A 19,067-nucleotide genomic window follows, 5' to 3' on the forward strand; every position below is an offset into this window, starting at 1 on the left:
ATTGAATAAAAAATATATTTAAAAATGTTTTTTATTTACATTCCTTTACAGATAATACAATGTAAAACAAAATACTATACATTTAATAGATAAACAATGTATTTTTTACCTGTGGATATTTATAGTATATTCGAAAATCGAGTTGGATTTTTTAGTTTATCTTTACAAAAAATTCATAACGATTTAAAAGATTCAGTCTGGAAGAGATCAATTGCAACAGGACTTCTTTTAAGTACTGTTTTTACATTGGCAATAAAGTATAGACTCAACACTATGGTAAAGGGTAACGCCAACTATGACATATGTCAAGCATAAAATTTGACATACAGGAATCAATTACCCTTAGAAAATATTTCAAGAATTTAATAAAGTTAAAATAAAAAATCTTAAAATTAATCCAAAGCTAGGGTAAACCGGGGTCAGGCGGCGGTGGCGCCATACAATTGCCGTCGGGGTATCGTTTTTTGAACGCCGCCATTAATTCTGGATCAACCAGACGAACACCGTCCACTTGGTTACCTAATGTTATCCTAAAACATTTTTTTTATAAATTTTAAAAAGATGGTTGAAAAAAATCTAATAATTTATATTATTTCAAATTGCATACAGAATTTTTTTTCTATTAAAAGGGTAAATTGTCCAATTATTAGCTATTTATTACTTACTAGCAGACTCGGCCAAGCGTTGCTGTGGCTAAGGTTTTTGTTATATTACATAGTAGTAAATTAATCAAGGGAAACCGTAGGAGAACTTATGTGAAACGTTGGTACCACGACACGGACCTAAACTAAACTACCTTTAACTCAGCGCCATCTGTTAGAATTGTATCAAATAATAAACAAATGTTAATGTTATCGTAATTTTAGTAAGGATGCCTATTTTTTTTGAAAATGAAATATAGCCTATGTCACTCAGGAATGATGTAGCTTTCCAACAGTGAAAGAATTTTTCAAATCTGCCAAGTAGTTTCGGAGCCTATTCAATTCATACAAACAAACAAAAAATCAAACCTTTCCTCTTTATAATATTAGTATAGATTGGTAGGATAAACAGTATTTTTGCGTTTCACGACTGTCAGATAGCGCTATTCGTCATGAACCGCGGAGTTTTTTATTGGGAGTATTTCTCTTCGAATAATTGTGTTGCATAGCTATTTGACACTTTATCCATACATTGTGAAACAGGCCCTTATAATGATAACTTATTTGGATTACATATAAAAAAAAATTGGAATCTTATATATTGGAATAACTCACCAATTGGGCTGAACATTATGTGGTCGGCCAAACAGTTCGATTTTCCTTGTGCCAGGGCTGAGTCTCTCTGCGAAAGAATTATATATATATATATGTATGTATTTGAAAATTATTGTGCCGTTTCGATGGACACACAACATTATTTCACCATGCCTCCTGCTATTAGAGGATCTTTGACTCTAATATCTATATTAAATAATACTTTCTCCTCACCTATAATGCCATATATTTCGTCAGGCTTGTGAGACGTAGCGCGTACTTCAGCAACTATGACGTCACAGTCTAACCCTCTATTCAAATTGTCGGGATTGCCTTTCATTCCCACCTAAAATGCATAACTATATTTATTTATTTATTTGGAAACAGATACATCTTTACAATAAAAATAAAGTTAAAAATAAAACGATATATACATGACCATGGTAAGATATACAATGGTCACGGGAAAAAATATTAATAAGGAAATTAGTTGAATATAAAAAAAAAAACTAAATTAATGTATGAAAACTTGTTAGAGTTGTTAAGAAGTTTTTAGCACTGTTCATTTCGTTTATCAAAACTTTAGACATATGTAAATATAATGAAACACACAAAATAGTAATAATCTAAAAAAGAAAACTGAAAAAAATGGAATAAATTTCAAGTGTGTTGTAAAGTGTATGTTGTTACTGTAACTGGCCCTGTATTAGTATTATGGTGTGGAGCAGAAGTGTTCCACAGCACTGGTTATTCTGCCTTTTCATCTACTTTTGCAATTATACTTATTTATTTATGCAGTATTTTCTTTTCTCTGATATTAATTCAATCTATCACTATACCAGTCTCAGACTAACACGCCCAATATAGTCTGTCTCACTCTAACGCGTATCGGCTGCACCGGCCGCTTACGTCACCGATGTGGTCAGAGAGATGTGAATACGCAGTATGCGTTCTGTCCCGCTCTTACGTGTATCATCATATGTTAGTTTTTTATTTTCATTAGCGTTAGCTTTAAAGAAAAAGTAAAAATGTCTAGGAAGATTTGTGTGTAAATTTGTATAAATGGTAAACTTAACTCACCAAACAATGCTCTTTTCCATGATTTAGCCAATGTCCTGTCCGTCCCGTGCGTATGATTCTCTGCAACTGGTTGGTTTTCACCCAAATCAGTTCATCCACTCTTTCATAGCCCCACAGTTTTAAACATTCACGACCAAGTTCCATCGCTCTAAACAATTAAAATTATATCGAAATACATATTAAATATCATCAAAAATCTTAACGACGTACCTATACTTCGAAATTTAAATAAATTCAAGACTTCGTAAAGAAAAGTCTATTACGATTAATTTTTTTTTAATTTTATGGCAATAGTTAGAACTTTATACCAGTTTCAAGTAAAAGACACAAACACAGAGAGTGTACTTTTAAGAAGACATTGAATTTCTATAGTCTATGGAAATTTACCATTTTGCATAATATCTGTGATGGCGTTTGAAATTGGAACAAGGAATTACGTCAATAAACCGAAGTTCGTTATCGAACAAAGTTCAAATTTGACTTTATTATTTCCACTTTTAAAAAGGCATTTAATTTCTATAGTCTATGGAAAATTAACATTTTACGTATCTATGAATGCAATTGGAACAAGAAATATAATTTAAGGGAACTTCATTATCTGTGATTTTTGTGTATATTAGTGGATTGAGTTACAATGGTAATTAAATTCCAATTACGATTTTTTTGTCCCAAAATAGTGGGGTTTTGTAAAGAAAAAAATAAATATAAGCCAAGGTGGTATGTTCTTAAGCTTGAATGGATGGCGATAAATATATTTTTTACTATAGTAAATATATATATCCTAATGACGTCATAGGGAGATTTATTTGAAGAACCCTAACATTGTACTTCGTAAATCGCTTACCTTCCAGTTACCCATAGAAATATAAGTCCACTGTCCTGCAGCTGCGGTACACCGAGACATCTCATCTCATCATCAGACATTGTTCCATACGGCAACTCCATGTGTATATCCCACGGCGGGTCCGCCATTATCACCGCAAACTTACCTATAGTAATTAGTGATAATAGCGAATTTTTTTTATGGCTTTAATTTGTGCCAACTCGGAACATGGTACATCGCCAGTGTCGAGCGAATTTATTAGTTTCCATATATAAATAATTCTACTGATCGTGTGTACGTCACTCAAATCCTCTTAAACGGTTAGACCGATATGAATAATATTGCAATTTTTTATTTGTGTAAAACGACTGTAGGATTAAAGTCTGTAGCGACTTTCATCCTTGGGATAGTAGGTTCGATTCCCAGCTACACCAATGGACTTTCAATGTGACATGTGTAAGGCTTAAATAAAAACGAACAAAGAAACGGGTGTAATCTAAGCTCACCTAAGAGTTATCAGTGCCATTGGAATTTTATCAAAGTGTTTTCAGATTTTTTTAATACACAGGATTTTTCAAATTCACATGAAGACTGAAAGTAATACGGAATTACTTACCTAAAAAAGTCATATCCAAATATCTGAGATCGCATTGAATCCACTGAGGAGGTGTCAAAGTTAATACGCCATCAGGTTTCGATGCTATAATTGTACCTAAAAGATTTCAATATAACAATATATGTTTGTGTATTGTTCAAAGTACAGGCTTCCGCATACATTTCACTGCCTTGATATAGATAAAACATTCTAATCATAACACCTTTACCAATTTCTTAACTAGCGTTAAAGATACAGGCTAGACCTAGTTTATACATTGTTTGTTTAGAGTCAAACGAAGAACTTTTTTAAAAATTTAATTTATCTTAAATAAACTACCCTCCAAAAACATTGGATGGATGGATGTCAGATTTATATGGTTATGGGTACTTTTAAATTGTCCCTTTATCTAGTACCACCTGGATTTTGTACAGGACCTGCTAGCCTGACTTCACCAGCCGACTCACCTTCACTAGACTCTCATTCTGTCATACAGATTAAACATATACTATCAAAGCCTATTCACTGAATTTTATTTACATTGAAAACAAAAGATTTTAATATTAATATATCTGCTGTTATAATAATTCATACCATTTTGACCGTTTTTCGAAAGTGTGTCCGTTTTGGTTGCTGTCAAATTGGGGTCTGCATTGTCAACCTCGTAATGAACATATCTGTCAACAATTTGACATATGTCATAAATCATAGTAAATAAACTTATAATAATGTCTTTGGAAAGTGTTAGGGAGCGTTCAACTATAACGTAACGATTGTGAGGAAAGGGGTCTTGAGGCGAGGGGCGAGAGGGTATTAGGAACTTCGGGTTGCGTTGCTGTTTTTAATATAAACGTAGGGAACACAGCAAAAATTTTAGCAACTTTCCGGTTACAACATATAATTGTGATGTTGGTCACTTGATGGTCAAGTAATCTTTTACTAGTGGGTACAGAATGACATTAGTGTGCGTTATATGGAGGTGTGAGTGAATTTTTTTAAAAATTATGGTTTTTTGACTTTTTGACTTTGATTTGATGACCATCTAGAGACCAAGAAATGACAGTCAAAATTAATTTAGCTGTCAAACTCTATCTCTATATAGTTGGAACTAGTACAACGCTAAAATCAAGATTTCGATTTGAACGAAACCAAATATTGACCTTAAACATTATAAAGCCATTGCAAGTTACCGCAAGTTGTACATAAGTTCAATGTTTTTTTTAATCTGTTGAAACATTGAGACTAAATTCGCTCACTCAAAATATTACATCTTTTGGAAAAAAAATTGAGAACAATTTATAAGCTATTGCATAGATTTTATCGTGGGCTTTGAGCACGGTGAACGAATCAAGAAATTCCGTAACGAAAAAACCTAACATACAATCAAATCAAATTAGAGCGGGACAGAACGCATACTGCGTCTCACATCAGGTATCAGGTACGAGTTAAGAGTGAGACAGACTAGGCGTGTTAGTCAGAGTCTGGTAGTGTGGTAGATTGAATTCATATCAAAGAAAAAACTTAAAAAATACTGCATAAATAATATACATATATAGCAAAAGCTCTATCGGCAGTCCCAGACTGATACACTTTTTTTTATGATACAGGAGGCAAACAGGCAAACACATTTGTTAATTGTAAAATTGTCTCTGGTTCCTGAGTTTCAAATCAATAGTCGACTGTACGATACTTGAAAAGGCCGCAATCCAATAGGAGCGGACTGAAGCTAGTTAATAAATTAAATTATAAATAAAATATAACCTCACTTGCATGTGTCCATATGAAAGCACGTGTTCAAAAACGAACAATCACCCAACGACTCATCCGTATGGCTCTGTATTATTTTCTTGAAATGTAATTTCTTGCAGTTGTAATGCGTGTCCGTTTGTCCGTCGTTGTCTTGCGTTTTGTACGCGCGTACGCATTCCGCGCGCGTTCCGTGCGGACAGAATTCCATTACTTGTGCACCTGAGGTTTCATTATCATTTCAAAAACTTATTTTAATTAGTAATCTAGAGAGGTCATAATCTTATAAGGAGTTTTGGTTTGGGGAGCGTTCAAGTATTACGTCACGCAATTTTTGGATCTCCTTGACCCCCCCCCCCCATTTAACGCGCCGTAACGTTCTTCTGTACCAAATAGTAAAACTTTTCGTAACCACCCAGTGACTTATTACACCTTAAAGTTGCCATATTAGTGGTGTAAAGTATCGAACAGTCGAAAATAATATTAACAATAACGCATAATTCAATTCCCGCCCCGCATCGTAACGTTTTATCCCAAAACCCCCCTCCCCCCAAAATTAGTTACGTAATACTTGAACGCTCCCTTGGCTGAAAAATGGTACAAGAACGAATTGATTTGCCGGCATTCGAATTCAAGGCTGTATATACATGGGCTAGCTTAGTTTTCTTTTAAATACATGCAGTAAAGAAAAACTAGCCCATGGTAGATTTTTTTTTACAAGTACATTATCAGCCTTTCTTACATTGAAAACAAGAAAACAATTTCTTAGTCTTGTGGAGAATTCTACAAGCGAGTGTTTCTTTGTAAGTTATTCTTTATTACTCAAGATGTCATATGGAACATGGTGTAATGGTTGCAGCACCTTACAAACTTTGTGTACAAGAAAAAACTTGGCAATTAAAAAGTGTGGCGGAGAGTTTATTGCCAGTTCTTCTCTTCCGTTCTACGCCCTTGATTTGAGAACTGGCACTCAATGTAAAATTAGAATCATTTCATGTATATTTCTTTTCTTTTTTTGACATTCATAAGTGTACATTATGTTACTCATATGAATAAATGATTTTTGTTGTTGTTGTTGTAGTGTTAAGCCACACATAAAAAAAGAGTCAACATAAAAAAGTCCTTTGACAGGTTCAGGCGCTCAAGAGATTAGGCCAACTCATGCCTAGATGCAGTAAATTTTTGTTTATTAAGAAATATAAGCCTTGTACAATTAAACAATGTTTTGTAACTCTTGTTTATTGAAGTCAAAACCTCCTTACCTCCTTGGCTCTTAAACTTGTCGGCCAAAGACTTCTCCTTAGCTGTGGGTTTGCTGAGCAGATCCATTATTTCTTCGCCTACCCTCTTCACAGCTTTTTCTCTACTTGATGGCATTGCTAATAATGACTGAAAAATATTAAGTATTCAATTATAATATGATTTCTTAGTTCATTAATTAAAATATTTGTAGATTTGAATCACACTTTTATAGACATGCTTATTCACATAAGATACTTATAGAAAGTTACGAACATAGAGGCAGAAAAAGAATATGAGTATTAATATCGACATAGAAAAAAATGTGCCCTTTGGCTATAAATACAATACTTTAAGTTGAAAATCATGTTGACTTAAATGGTCAATGGTTGGTCAATTACATATTGATACAAAAAAATTATGTATTCAATTACCATAATATCACTTGTCCCTTTGCCTGCTTTTTTATCATCAGTACTTGTTTTTGATACTTTTTGTTTCGGTCCCTCTACTGGTGTTTCTTCACCTGAAATATATTTAGAATAAAATAATTAACAACACAAGAGAATGTGTAAAATTTTGTGTACTTTTATCTATGGAATTCAAACATAAATAAAAAACAAATTTCAATTGTCAGCCAAACAATTTTAACAGTTTTTTTTTAATATTTTTTAATAATTTATTCCCAAGAGTAATTTAAATTTGACTGCATAAATTTCCTCTGGAAACACATTTTTAAGATTTTAACAATCTCTTTTCTATAATTTATCTATTGACTTATAGCAAATTTTTATTGAGAATCTTGAAACACACTAATAAAAACATAAGGTTACAAACACACATGTATGTAGAATGACAAGGTAATTTAAAACTGTATCAAGTCATCAAAACCATCAACTTACATCTATTTTCAAGTTTCAGAATAATTATAATCATATAATGTAATTAACAAGAAGTAAATACTTGTTGAACAAACTTTATTATTATTACCTTTTCTTTTGCAAGTATTATTCTGCTCTTCCATAAGAGCAGCTAGCACTGCAGCAAGCCGTACAGACTCAGCGCTCACAACCTCAATATCAGCATCTGTTGTGGTATCTGTACGCTCTTTTATACTGAAATAATAATGTTTATAGAAATAATATTGTATGTGATATGTGCAATTTTATACTTTGTTGTTTTGTTTGAATGGGATTTTGATACATTTTTATCTGTAAAAAAGTTTGAAATGAAACTATGCTGTCACAAAAACACATTCTTAACCCAAGTTTTACCCCAATCAATTACTTGACTTGTCTATGTAAGTTCTAACCATAATTACAGCTCTTCATAACACCATGTATAGTCCTTTCAGTATCAGTAAATGGACTTTACAGAGTACACATTTAAAGTTTTTAATTTCGTCTGGCTCAGCAATCAAATTTGGGTATAGATTTAAACACAAGAAAAATCACTATTAAGATGCCAATTACATTTACAACATATTAATTTTTTTTTGTTAATTCCTATTAAATCCAAACTATAAGAGTTGAAACATTTAAGACCTTCCTATTTATTAGAAATAAATAGTTAATTAAGACTTACATTATAAGCTTTTGTGTAGCAAATTTTTGTAACAAGCTGGCAACAATGCCAGTGTCAACATCTCCTAATCCCGGGAGTAAGCCACTGGCCGTCGCTGGTAATTGTAGCTGCATGTCAGACAAAACTTGTAATAGACGCACTTCTAGAGATGCTGGTGGAATTAGTAGCTTGGATTTGTCTGATTTTGCTGAAATTAAAGAGTTACTTTAGATAGATAATCATAAGATTCCAATCCATTAACTATTATTTAAAGAGTAATACTTTCTAAAAAATATTATAAATAAAATGATGGGCTTACATTCAGATTTCGTAGCCGGGCATGCATCTTTATCTTTCCTATTTGGAGACCCCTCATTTTTATCGCTAACTGTATTGGACCCTAAAATACTTTGCCGCTCCTTCTTACGTTTCTCCAATTTCTCTCTTAGACTTTTAGTTTTACTTTTTACCGCTTGGATTTCCTCCCAGGTTTCGGACATGCTTACAAACACAGTTCTACTTCTTAATAGAATAGCTTACATACAAGTTAATAATTGTTCAACTAAAGAAATGGTTGAATCTTTAATAATGCCAAATTAGAGTACCTACACATTATTCATTAAAAATACTAGTATTATAATTGATCACAAATATTTTAAAATATTGTAATCTTCACAGTTCACAACACTATTTCAATGTCAAACACATTACACATCTAAATAAACTTACAGATTAGATAATAAAAGTCCTTTCATAATTGACAGCATGAAAAAAAATCTGTATAGACTATAGATAAATATATGACTTAAAAAATCGTTACGCAGAAAACTAACTTTAAAATAATGATTAATTTATTTTAAAAATCCATAATATAAAAATATTGGTGTTATACGTCACGAGACAATAAAAGGTAAAACTAAAAGATTAGTCGTATCAACTATGACGTCGCATGCCTGTAGGTAGTAAAATCGCCACGTTGTTAAAGCCTGTTTTCAATTTAAATATAATATGCGCGTAGCTTTGTTATTTAAGAATTTTAATTCAATCTCTATATAGATATAGAAAAGTGGTTTCACTATTGTTTAAACTACTACTTTGATTTATTGACTGATTAAAGAATATAGGCATTATAATTGAATTATATATGAATTTACTGCCCTCACCCGAAAAGAAAAGTATTCGGAAAATGTTATATCCATGCTGGCCATATATTGAAGAGTAAAAAACCGTTTGTCAATTTGACCTTTGCGTTTATTTTCTTTGTAACATTACACATACGTTGTATTTTAAGAGTTGAAGAAGCCAATTGAACTCCTTAGTTTTAATGAAAACAATAAACAACATTTAAAAATATGAGTTTTGCACCTGAGTTACGAACTCATGCACAAAAAGTATGCACCCTTTATAAGAAGTGTATGCGAACTATTGAAAGTTATTACATAGCTAGGTAAGATAATATTATAAAGTGGAATACTAAAACCATATTTATTTATTGAATCTAACTTATTTCTACTGGAATTGACAATTGGTCAACTATCAGATATGTGATATTTCAGGTTCATAGTTCGCTACCATCAAGTGCTTTTGAGAAAACAGTTTGATGATAATAAATGCGTCAGTGATCCAAAGGAACAACGTCGTTTGTTACGAGTTGGAGAACGCGAGTATTGGCTTAAAAAAGATCCTCGTCCTTTGGCTAAATGTATAAGCTGATTATAATTTTTATATAATTATTAATTATCGGATATTATGTATGGGTTCTTTTATTTTAGTTCCGAGATCGGTTGGGCTTGCCGGCGGCGTTGCTTACGGCCGCGTTGTGACACCTCCAGACTGGGTTCTTGACTATTGGCACCCATTGGAGAAAGCACAGTATCCAGAATATTTTGCTAGACGTGAGTGCAGGAAGAACGAGTATGTTGAAAAGTGGTATAAGGGCACTTTGATGTAGTTTAAAGTAAATGGTTGCTGTACTTTATGTTATTCATATTCTGGCTATTTAATTATAATTAATATTGTACAATTGTCTTTTTCGCCCATAAAATGTTTGGCAAATAATTAAAAATATTTAACAAATTCATATTTTTTAATACTTTGCTTAGAAAGTCAAATTTATGCTAAATCCTATAAATTAATTACTGCTTGAAGCTTACAACTTGAACAATTATTAGTAACGGCTAACTAGAAAAAAAAATAACAAAAATATGGATTGATACTACTATCAATCCATATTTTATATAAAGATATACAGTTCTCACAGAACTGGAGAACATTAACACTTGTTCTATTTTGCAGATTTTCTTTTTGAAATTATGATTTTTTGATTTTTTAAATATTGCATACATAATAATAATAAGCATCACTAATTTCGAGATATAGCCAAACACAAGGCATCACTTATTTCGAGATAGCCAGGTCTATGTTACCAGGTCATAAAATTTAAAAAAATTGGCTGTGACGTTCGTGCTTGACATTTCTCTAGTGTGTTCATTTTGCATTGCAGAATCTTTCAAAGCGAGGTTATGTTTACATTTAAGAGAAAAGTGAAATAATCTATTAAAATGGGTGATAATGTTGAAAATAAATCTATGAGGATGAGCGACGAGGAGAGGGCGGCTTTGTGTCAGAAATTAGATCAGGAGCTCGACGATTTTATTGATGGTTTAGAAAAGAAAAGATATACCGAAGGATGGCCAGAAGATCGGTGGGAGGTAATATTTTATCAGCCTTTAGTGTCGATAAATGTTCAATTTAAAAATACATATTTAATATGCCATGCTATTACTCTAGACTAAAATATTATAGGATATTATTAATAATATGGACCGCGGTCTCAAGTACATATTAATCCCTTTACATACACTTTGGAAAAATATTATAAAAATCCTTTTGTCTAGGAAGAAATGGACAAACATCCATTTTTTATGAAAACTGCTCCAAGTGGTGACGAAATGTCTCCGTTAGCTGAAGGTTTAGCAAAACTCAAATATGATCCTGAAGAGAATACACCATTAGAACTTGCTACTAACTATAAAGAAGATGGCAACTTTAATTTTAAGCATAAGAATTACAGACTTGCAATATTGGGGTAAGTTGTACTTTATTATTGATTTCTTTTGTGGCTTAACTCTACTGAGCTTCACTGGCTTTAAATGGATTTTAATATATCAAATGTTCATTGTTACTATAGTATCTTTATTTTACAGATATACCGAGGGCATTAAAGTAAGATCAGATAATGCAGAAATAAATGCAAGTCTTTATAATAATAGGGCAGCTTCTCATTGGCACTTAAAGAATTATAGATCAGCTTTATTTGATAGTGAGAGAGCGCTAGCATTTGACCCCGAACATAGTAAAGCCAGGCTTAGAGCTGCAAAAGCAGCTTTAGAAGTTGCCCTGTATGACAAATGTGTAGAGCACTGCAGTAAACTACTTGAGAAAGAAGAAAATATAGAAATCACTGACCTTTTAAATGCAGCCAATAAAAAAAAACTACTAAAAGAAAGAGATATAAGGAAAAAGGAGAGAAGAGAAAAGAAAAATGAAGAAACTAAAAATGTAATAGTTAAAACAATAATTGAAAGAGGCATTAAGATTTCAAACTGTGAAGATGAAGATGATATAGATTTGTCCAAATTAGAGCCATGTTTACCAGGAGCACAGGACTCAATAGTACATTTGGAAAACGGAGTGCTTAAGTGGCCAGTCTTGCTTCTGTACCCTGAATATCAGATGACAGACTTCATAAAGGCGTGTCCAGAAACTGTTTCATTGATAAACCAGTTAGAGCAATTGTTCCCGGCCCCATGGGATGAGGAAAATAAATATAATTCAGGGTCTATCAATGTTTATTTTGAAGGTTGGGATAAGATGCCCCACGTGGTTGATCCATCACGGAATCTTGGCGATTTACTTACAACAAAGTATTTTGAATTAAAAGCAGGGACACCTGCATTTTTTGTTTTGCCACGAGGTAGCAAAGTTGAGAGACAGTTTTTGGAGACATATATATAAATGTGGTTAGCTATTAGCTATTATGTAAATGTTGTATGTTTTTGAAATACATATTATTTTTTATAGTTATCTTATAATGTTTACAAATTCCTTCTATTTACTTGGGATAACTTGACTAAGAACTATAAATTTAAGTCCAAAAGTAAATTACTTAAGTATTTCTCCATAGACCCATTTAAATTTTGTATGGATACTTTTTAAGTTATATGTCTGCATATCCAAGAGCATCGGGTTAGCATATAAGCATATTAAAACCAAAGAAGTTTTCAAATATTGTAGTCTATTTAGGTATCTGTATCATCTTCCATGTCATAATTCTGATGAGGGTAGAATGAGCCGGGTGGGTCAAAACTACCCTTGTCCTCTGTTAGTGGGGAATATGGATGATGGGGCATGGCACCCATCCATTGTGGGTACCAGTATAAACCCTGAAAACAAATTTAGTAATAATATATATAATAAAATATAATTATATAATAAAGAAGTATAATTCTGAAAGTTTATTTTTATGATAGGAGGCAAACGGGCAGGAGGCTCATCTGATATTAAGTGTTACCGCCGCCTATGGACGCTTAGATTGCCAGAAGGCTCGCAAGTCCGTTACCGGCCTTTCTAGAATTGGTATGTTCTAAGACGAATGGGTTCCGAAATACGGCAGCTGGAACAAAAACTGCCTTAAAAACGATCAATGGATCATATGGAACGACGAACCCCGAGGTGATACGGGTGGAATTTCGTATTCTGCCTCGACGTCCAATGATGAAACTCAGCAGGTATTAATTCGAACAACTCCCCTGAACAATCCATAGTAAATCGGTTGAAGAAGCAGAGAGAGAGACCCCACATCTCTACGCAATTCGGTCAAGCGGAAGAAGCTGGTACTGGGGAGTTCCGCCCAGAGGGGAGAACAATACTCCATTTGGGGCCGAATTTACGCTTTATAGAGTTGCAAGCGGTGAAATGTATACCATATTTTAATGACCATAATTTCATTATGAATACTTTCCTGTCTTTCTTTCTGTCCTCACATACCTTAGTGCCTCCTGCGGCGTTGCATGTAAATCTGTCATCGTGTAAATCTACAGTATCCAAATAGCTCTTCCCGGCTATAGATCCATAGTTAGGTGGGTACATGAACAAACATCCTTCTAGGATATCTATAAACCAATTTCTTCATGATTACGACATTACGAAGTTCAGCCATACTGTCTTTTTTTATTAACGTTTGCGAGAAATGAACAATGAACAACTAAAGTTTCAAATTTAATTTAAAATTATTTAACCGTGAAGCATTTACCTTACATTTACATTGATATTAATGTATAAATCATGATTACTTAGTTTTTTTTAATATAACCATAATATTCTTAAGTTTAAAGGTCTGTCCACTATCCCCTAGTGGTATCCCATACCATAACCGTGCTAGGAACGTATCCAGCACGGAAAGTGTGAACCAAAAAGTGATTAAATGCTCTAATCTGTATATCATATATAAAATGCAACATACAAGGAACAGTGATATTTTCCTCGTCAAAGCCATCTGGTTTGGGCGTGGGTTCTATGTAGGGCGGTACTGCGTCAATACCCGTTCCTGGATCACCGGGTATTAAGAACGGACCTGAAATGTAATTTGAATTTCCACTCAGAACTTTCAAATTACTATGGCATGTAATCATTTGGGTAAATATGAAAAACAAAAGACAAAACGATGCGTCTTTCCGTTCGTTCTTAACAATGAACCAAACTTGATATGGTTTTGTCTTTTGTTTTGCTTGGTTTTATACTCACACCCAGGTCCTAACTATATAAGGTCTTTGTGGTAACAATAGAGATAAAAAGAAGAAATTTTTATTTATGTTTATTTTGAGGGTAGATAGTTGCTTTCTAATATTCTTACCTCCATAATGATTAGTGTAATTCCACTCACACACGTGATGGTCACACACAAGCGGCGTATTTGCTTCCTTAGTATAATATGTGTTACCATTTGGGGTTGTCTGCAAACCATTAATATATTATTATTAATATACATTACCATCGGGTTCCTTATTTAATTACAAATTATTTAATAATTTGATAATTTTCTTAAATTGGAGAAATAATTAAGATTAAATTAACATATTTTAAATATACATACTAGTAAAAAGTCGTAATGTCGGTATCTCAGACCCTGAATATTAAAATCCAAAATAAATGAACCGGAAGCGATGATACACGCAGCAGCGGAGAGTGGCGGTAATTTGTACATTATTAGACCGCATTTGACTATCGCCTTGGGTAGAGTTGAGACGTCCCTTTCGCGCTGCAGTAGCTTATTAAAGGGAAATCTGTAATTTCTTTATAGCTACAAGAAATGCCTTGGAATATTTCATTAGTTTATTAATTCAAACTAGTATTGGGTGTTTTGAAGAAATCCCTTTTTTAATTTTCTTACGTTGAATATTTTGTGGGTATTCAATTAGAAGATTTATTGATGTATTCAAGATTATACAGTGCAGTTGAGCGGTAAATAGCGGTGTTGAAAATTAAAAATTATATTTAATTCTTTAGTATAGCAGTTAGCACCATTTATGTGGATATTTTTGGAACTGATTTTTATAATGTAACATTGATTTTGTGATTTTGTCTACTCACTACAAATATTGAGAGCACTATAATGTGGCATATAAACAGTCTTTTTTTCAGATCACGAAATCGCCATGTATTATATAGCGACGTTTCCCCAGATTTTGACAATATTAAATAATAAACGATATTTATTACGAATGCATACCTAAATATACAAATGCCCACATGACACTCCAAACCATGCATATAATTATCTGTCGGGAAGGAAATGCTCGGGTCATCGAGGAGGTAGTACTTTTGCTCATCATGATAATGTAGGAAACCAAGAAACACGAAGGATCTATCTTTACAGTATGGAGCTATTCCTTTTCCAATGTTGTAAATGTCACTATACAGTTCGGATAGGAATATGTATACGTTTTTGCCGCAATAGTATTCTGAAAAAAAAAAATCTAATTGAAGAAAAATACTGTATATTTGATTGTAAATATTGTAGAAAATGTATCAAGCGTTAGTTATATCTAAACCAACTTTGGATTTTTTTTCTATCGAGCGAAGTTATTTAAATCGTGTTGATCTTTCAAAATGTATACATAAAGTACTCAAAGCCACCATATTTTCAATGATGTAAGACAAAATTGCACGCCATTATGGCAGAATATACGAAGTTTAGTTTACTACCACAATAATTTTGTACCATATTTATGCAAATAAATGATTATTATTATTACTCGCGTGTACGTGGTTGACTCATCAGCGCTTATGATGGAAGTTACCTTGACTTATATAAAATTCGGTGGGGACAGGTCCACCAGTGTAAGTAGCTCTCCTCTCAGCTCCGATTGAGTTATGGTTCTCATACATCGTTAACATATTGTCCAATACATCGTCAAGAGTAATTAGTAAGACCTATAAGTTCTCAGAGATTATTAGTTTGTAAGTAACCCCAATTTAATAAAAAGCAACAAAAAAAAAATGTGCACATTCATACGTTTGTTTCTTAACTTTAGCGAATCAATCGCAAACTTAATTTCATCTAATATTTGCAGAGTATTATAAAAAATCAGCGGCACTACAACCTCTTTAGGTCTTGGCCTCAGATTTCTGAATCTGTTTCATTATCATTTTTAAATCTTTTAGGCAAGTAGGTGGTCAGCCTCCAGTGCCTGATACCAGTCGACTTTTCGGGTCAAGACATGTCGGTTTCCTCACGATGTTTTCCTTCACCTTTCGAGCAAATGTTAAATACGCACATAAAAAGAAATTCCATTGGTGCACAGCCGGGGATCGAACCTACGACCTCAGGTATGAGAGTCACGCTGAAGCCACTAGGCCAACACGGCTTGCAGAGCAACTATTTTTTTATTTTCTAATAATTTGATAACACGATGTACAACTAAACTACCTTAAATTTTAATTTTCAAAGCGAATGTATTTCTTTAAACCAATTTTTGTCATAGTAAATCTTTTAGTAAGTATAATGAATTGCCAAGCTGATGGATGTAGTGTAGAAAAGAAATTGGGGATAATTTCGTCCTTAAGGAGAAACGGTAGGTAATCGGTGTGCTTTAAATAATAGAATTTTTGTTTTACTATGTGGCTATTAACCACTCGCTTACACAATAGAATATAAGCAAAATAGTGAAATGTTACTTGCTATGGAAGGAATGACTGCAAAATAACAGTTTGAATAAGAGAGTGCCTGCGTCTGGCTATACTCTCGGGGCGTAATTCCCATGATTTAGTTAATTACTATGAAAGGCATTTTCTTTTGTGAACTAGCGAACTGTATTGACTACCGGCGGGGTTCTTCCCTGAGAGATACGACCTCCAACAATTCAAAATACGAGCGTACTCCCTTAAAGGCCGGTAACGCACCCACTAAAAATGTGTGTCTGGGACGACTGCCTTTTTGGCGTCCCGCAGGCTTGTTTGCCCCCTATTAGTAACAGTTAAAATGCCTACGTCTGGGTATACTATCGGGGCGTAACTCCAACGATTTAGGAAATCGCCATGCTTATAGTATAAGAAAGCCTGAGTGTGCGAAATGTAGTATGGGTTCATACAATTACTTATTAATTTATGCTAATAAGCAAGGTACCTTCAATTCCTGAATATGCAATTTTATAAACCTTCCCAAATGGTCAGTCGCGATGTGGACCCGCTCGTTTATTAAATACTAAAACAAACATTAATTAAACGCCGATTTAGGATACTTAGGGCCTGTTTCACAATGTCCGAATGGTAGGATAAACAGTATTTTTGCGTTTCACGACTGTCAGATAGCGCTATTCGTCATGAACCGCGGAGTTTTTTATTGGGAGTATTTCTCTTCGAATAATTGTGTTGCATAGCTATTTGGTACTTTATCCATACATTGTGAAACAGGCCCTAAGAATAATAAGTATTTGTGATTATAATAATACCTAAGGCTTTTATGATGTAAAAAGTATAGCTTGAATTGAGACATATCTGGACCTGCATGCTTAGAAAATTATCAGAAAAAATCTGATCACTTATTCAATGTCTGGAATTAGTGCTTAAATTCAAATGTATGTCATATGCTTTGAGTATTAAGCCAGATTAATACTCAAAGGTCATATGCTATCTCTTTACCTAAAGAATATATTTGTCGAGAGAACTCTATTCTCAAAGACAAACTTGTGGGTCTGTGGACAACCACAGGTACAAACCTCTAACGAAACCAAAATTACATGTACATCTTTTACCGCATTTACCACGCAGAGTGCAGTTGAGTTTTATAAGCGGACGTCGAGGTGGAATACGAAATTCACCTTGACGTCCGTCGTTCTACAACTTTTCGTTTTTATATGTGTGATGGCGGCGGCAAAAATTGTTATTCAGTTTTTGCCGCCGCCATCACCCAACCATCACTATGTGGAACCAGCAGTCCAAGAATTCCAAACCAATTCGACTTAGGTTCCTTTTAGAAAAGAGCGTATCTTAAAAGGCCGCCAATCAAGTGCATTATTATTACGAGCCCTCTGGCAATGTAATGTATAGGCGGCGGGCGATATTACTTAATAACGGTCATATAAATAAATATTACTACGATACTAATATTAAATACGATAAATTATATAGACTCATAGGGTCTATATTTTTATTAAATATGGAAGTCAAGAATTTACAATATAAATTTTCTATTTGTATTTTGTACCTGATCTTCAGCTGTTTTAATCCTCATCATCTCATTTTGGTAGAGCCACAAATTATCCAATTTATCTGTGGGGTCGTGTCCATAAATTTCGAATGCGTCTATTATCATTGCCAATGTCAAATTTTCGTTGGGTTCAAGACAGCATGGGTGGTTTCTTATATTGTACGGGTACTATAATGGATACCGACTCGCTAATTACTACTTAATATTAGTTAGATAGATAGTACACTTTTTAAAACTACGTATATATTGATTTACGTCGGTTCATTATTTTTGGTAAAAATCAATTCGAAACAAATCGAACACTTAAAAAAAGTATGGTTTTCCACAAATAGTTTTTTTTATGAAAAATTTATTACCTACAAGATTTGACAAAGTCGTATATTCTTAAGCTCTCAGCTAATTTACTTAAATTTGAATAGAATGTTAAAGTATAGAAAACAAACAAGACTCATTTTCCCCTACAGATATGGTAACTGCAAGTATGGTATCTATATTATAATACATAAACTATATAATAATTCTTATCATCTAATTTGTTACATACAGTTATCTCTAGCCAGATGATACATAGTACGAGCAAGACGCAGGCGTGAATGAAGGCACCCATATTCGCAACATGGCGCCTAAAATGGACGCTTGTGTGCCAATTAGGCGCCAATGCTGCGTAATTTGTTCTTGAATTTATTGCCAATTATTTTTATGTGCAACCTATGAAACCATTTTTTTACACGCAATAATGTTTAGTAGGCATTAAAGGTTTCATCTATTTTATTTATAAGACTTTTTGCAACATTCCGCTAAAAGTATTCATTTTTATTTATCTTTTGATGTGTAATCAATATGGATGATCAGAATATTCTGTTCCTAAAACATAAGAGTGGAAACGGAAATTGAATTCAGAGTCATATTTATAAGAATTATTTATAATACCATGGCGATTGGCGACGTTAATATTGATTTAATTTGTGCATTTAAGAAGGGAGAAATAAAACAATATTCAAATAACATCTCATATTC

The 19,067-nt window shown here is 33.2% G+C and overlaps 4 protein-coding genes across 5 annotated transcripts; 2 read left to right on the plus strand and 2 right to left on the minus strand.

Annotated features, from left to right (window-relative positions):
- Positions 1-170: 170 nt before the first annotated feature.
- LOC110995972 (N6-adenosine-methyltransferase subunit METTL3) lies at positions 171-8,989 on the minus strand. The gene is made up of 13 exons (XM_022263438.2): positions 8,601-8,989; positions 8,303-8,489; positions 7,709-7,833; positions 7,153-7,244; positions 6,742-6,868; positions 5,500-5,701; positions 4,328-4,410; positions 3,755-3,850; positions 3,160-3,304; positions 2,316-2,463; positions 1,470-1,581; positions 1,257-1,323; positions 171-530 (listed from the first exon to the last, which is right to left on the minus strand). The coding sequence occupies exons 1-13, from the start codon at positions 8,779-8,781 to the stop codon at positions 404-406; spliced, it is 1,692 nt and encodes a 563-aa protein (XP_022119130.2). The 5' UTR covers positions 8,782-8,989; the 3' UTR covers positions 171-403.
- Positions 8,990-9,542: 553 nt separating this feature from the next.
- LOC110995975 (NADH dehydrogenase [ubiquinone] 1 beta subcomplex subunit 9-like) lies at positions 9,543-10,312 on the plus strand. The gene is made up of 3 exons (XM_022263442.2): positions 9,543-9,728; positions 9,838-9,983; positions 10,054-10,312. The coding sequence occupies exons 1-3, from the start codon at positions 9,634-9,636 to the stop codon at positions 10,230-10,232; spliced, it is 420 nt and encodes a 139-aa protein (XP_022119134.2). The 5' UTR covers positions 9,543-9,633; the 3' UTR covers positions 10,233-10,312.
- Positions 10,313-10,784: 472 nt separating this feature from the next.
- On the plus strand, positions 10,785-12,363 carry LOC110995974 (DNA polymerase interacting tetratricopeptide repeat-containing, protein of 47 kDa). Of its 2 annotated transcripts, none has more exons than XM_022263440.2 (3): positions 10,785-10,992; positions 11,179-11,369; positions 11,488-12,363. In XM_022263440.2, the coding sequence occupies exons 1-3, from the start codon at positions 10,843-10,845 to the stop codon at positions 12,296-12,298; spliced, it is 1,152 nt and encodes a 383-aa protein (XP_022119132.2). In that variant the 5' UTR covers positions 10,785-10,842; the 3' UTR covers positions 12,299-12,363. The 2 variants fall into 2 exon arrangements, with proteins under 2 accessions (XP_022119132.2, XP_022119133.2); XM_022263441.2 differs by having other exon boundaries at positions 10,878-10,992; positions 11,183-11,369.
- A 198-nt stretch (positions 12,364-12,561) lies between these two features.
- LOC110995977 lies at positions 12,562-18,708 on the minus strand. Its single transcript, XM_022263443.2, has 10 exons — positions 18,595-18,708; positions 18,048-18,218; positions 16,968-17,045; positions 15,643-15,775; positions 15,072-15,303; positions 14,436-14,625; positions 14,196-14,295; positions 13,806-13,916; positions 13,331-13,455; positions 12,562-12,726 (listed from the first exon to the last, which is right to left on the minus strand). The coding sequence occupies exons 1-10, from the start codon at positions 18,655-18,657 to the stop codon at positions 12,583-12,585; spliced, it is 1,347 nt and encodes a 448-aa protein (XP_022119135.2). The 5' UTR covers positions 18,658-18,708; the 3' UTR covers positions 12,562-12,582.
- Between the last annotated feature and the right edge of the window lie 359 nt (positions 18,709-19,067).

This window comes from Pieris rapae, chromosome 20, assembly GCF_905147795.1.
Source record: "Pieris rapae chromosome 20, ilPieRapa1.1, whole genome shotgun sequence".
Lineage (NCBI taxonomy): Eukaryota > Metazoa > Arthropoda > Insecta > Lepidoptera > Pieridae > Pieris > Pieris rapae.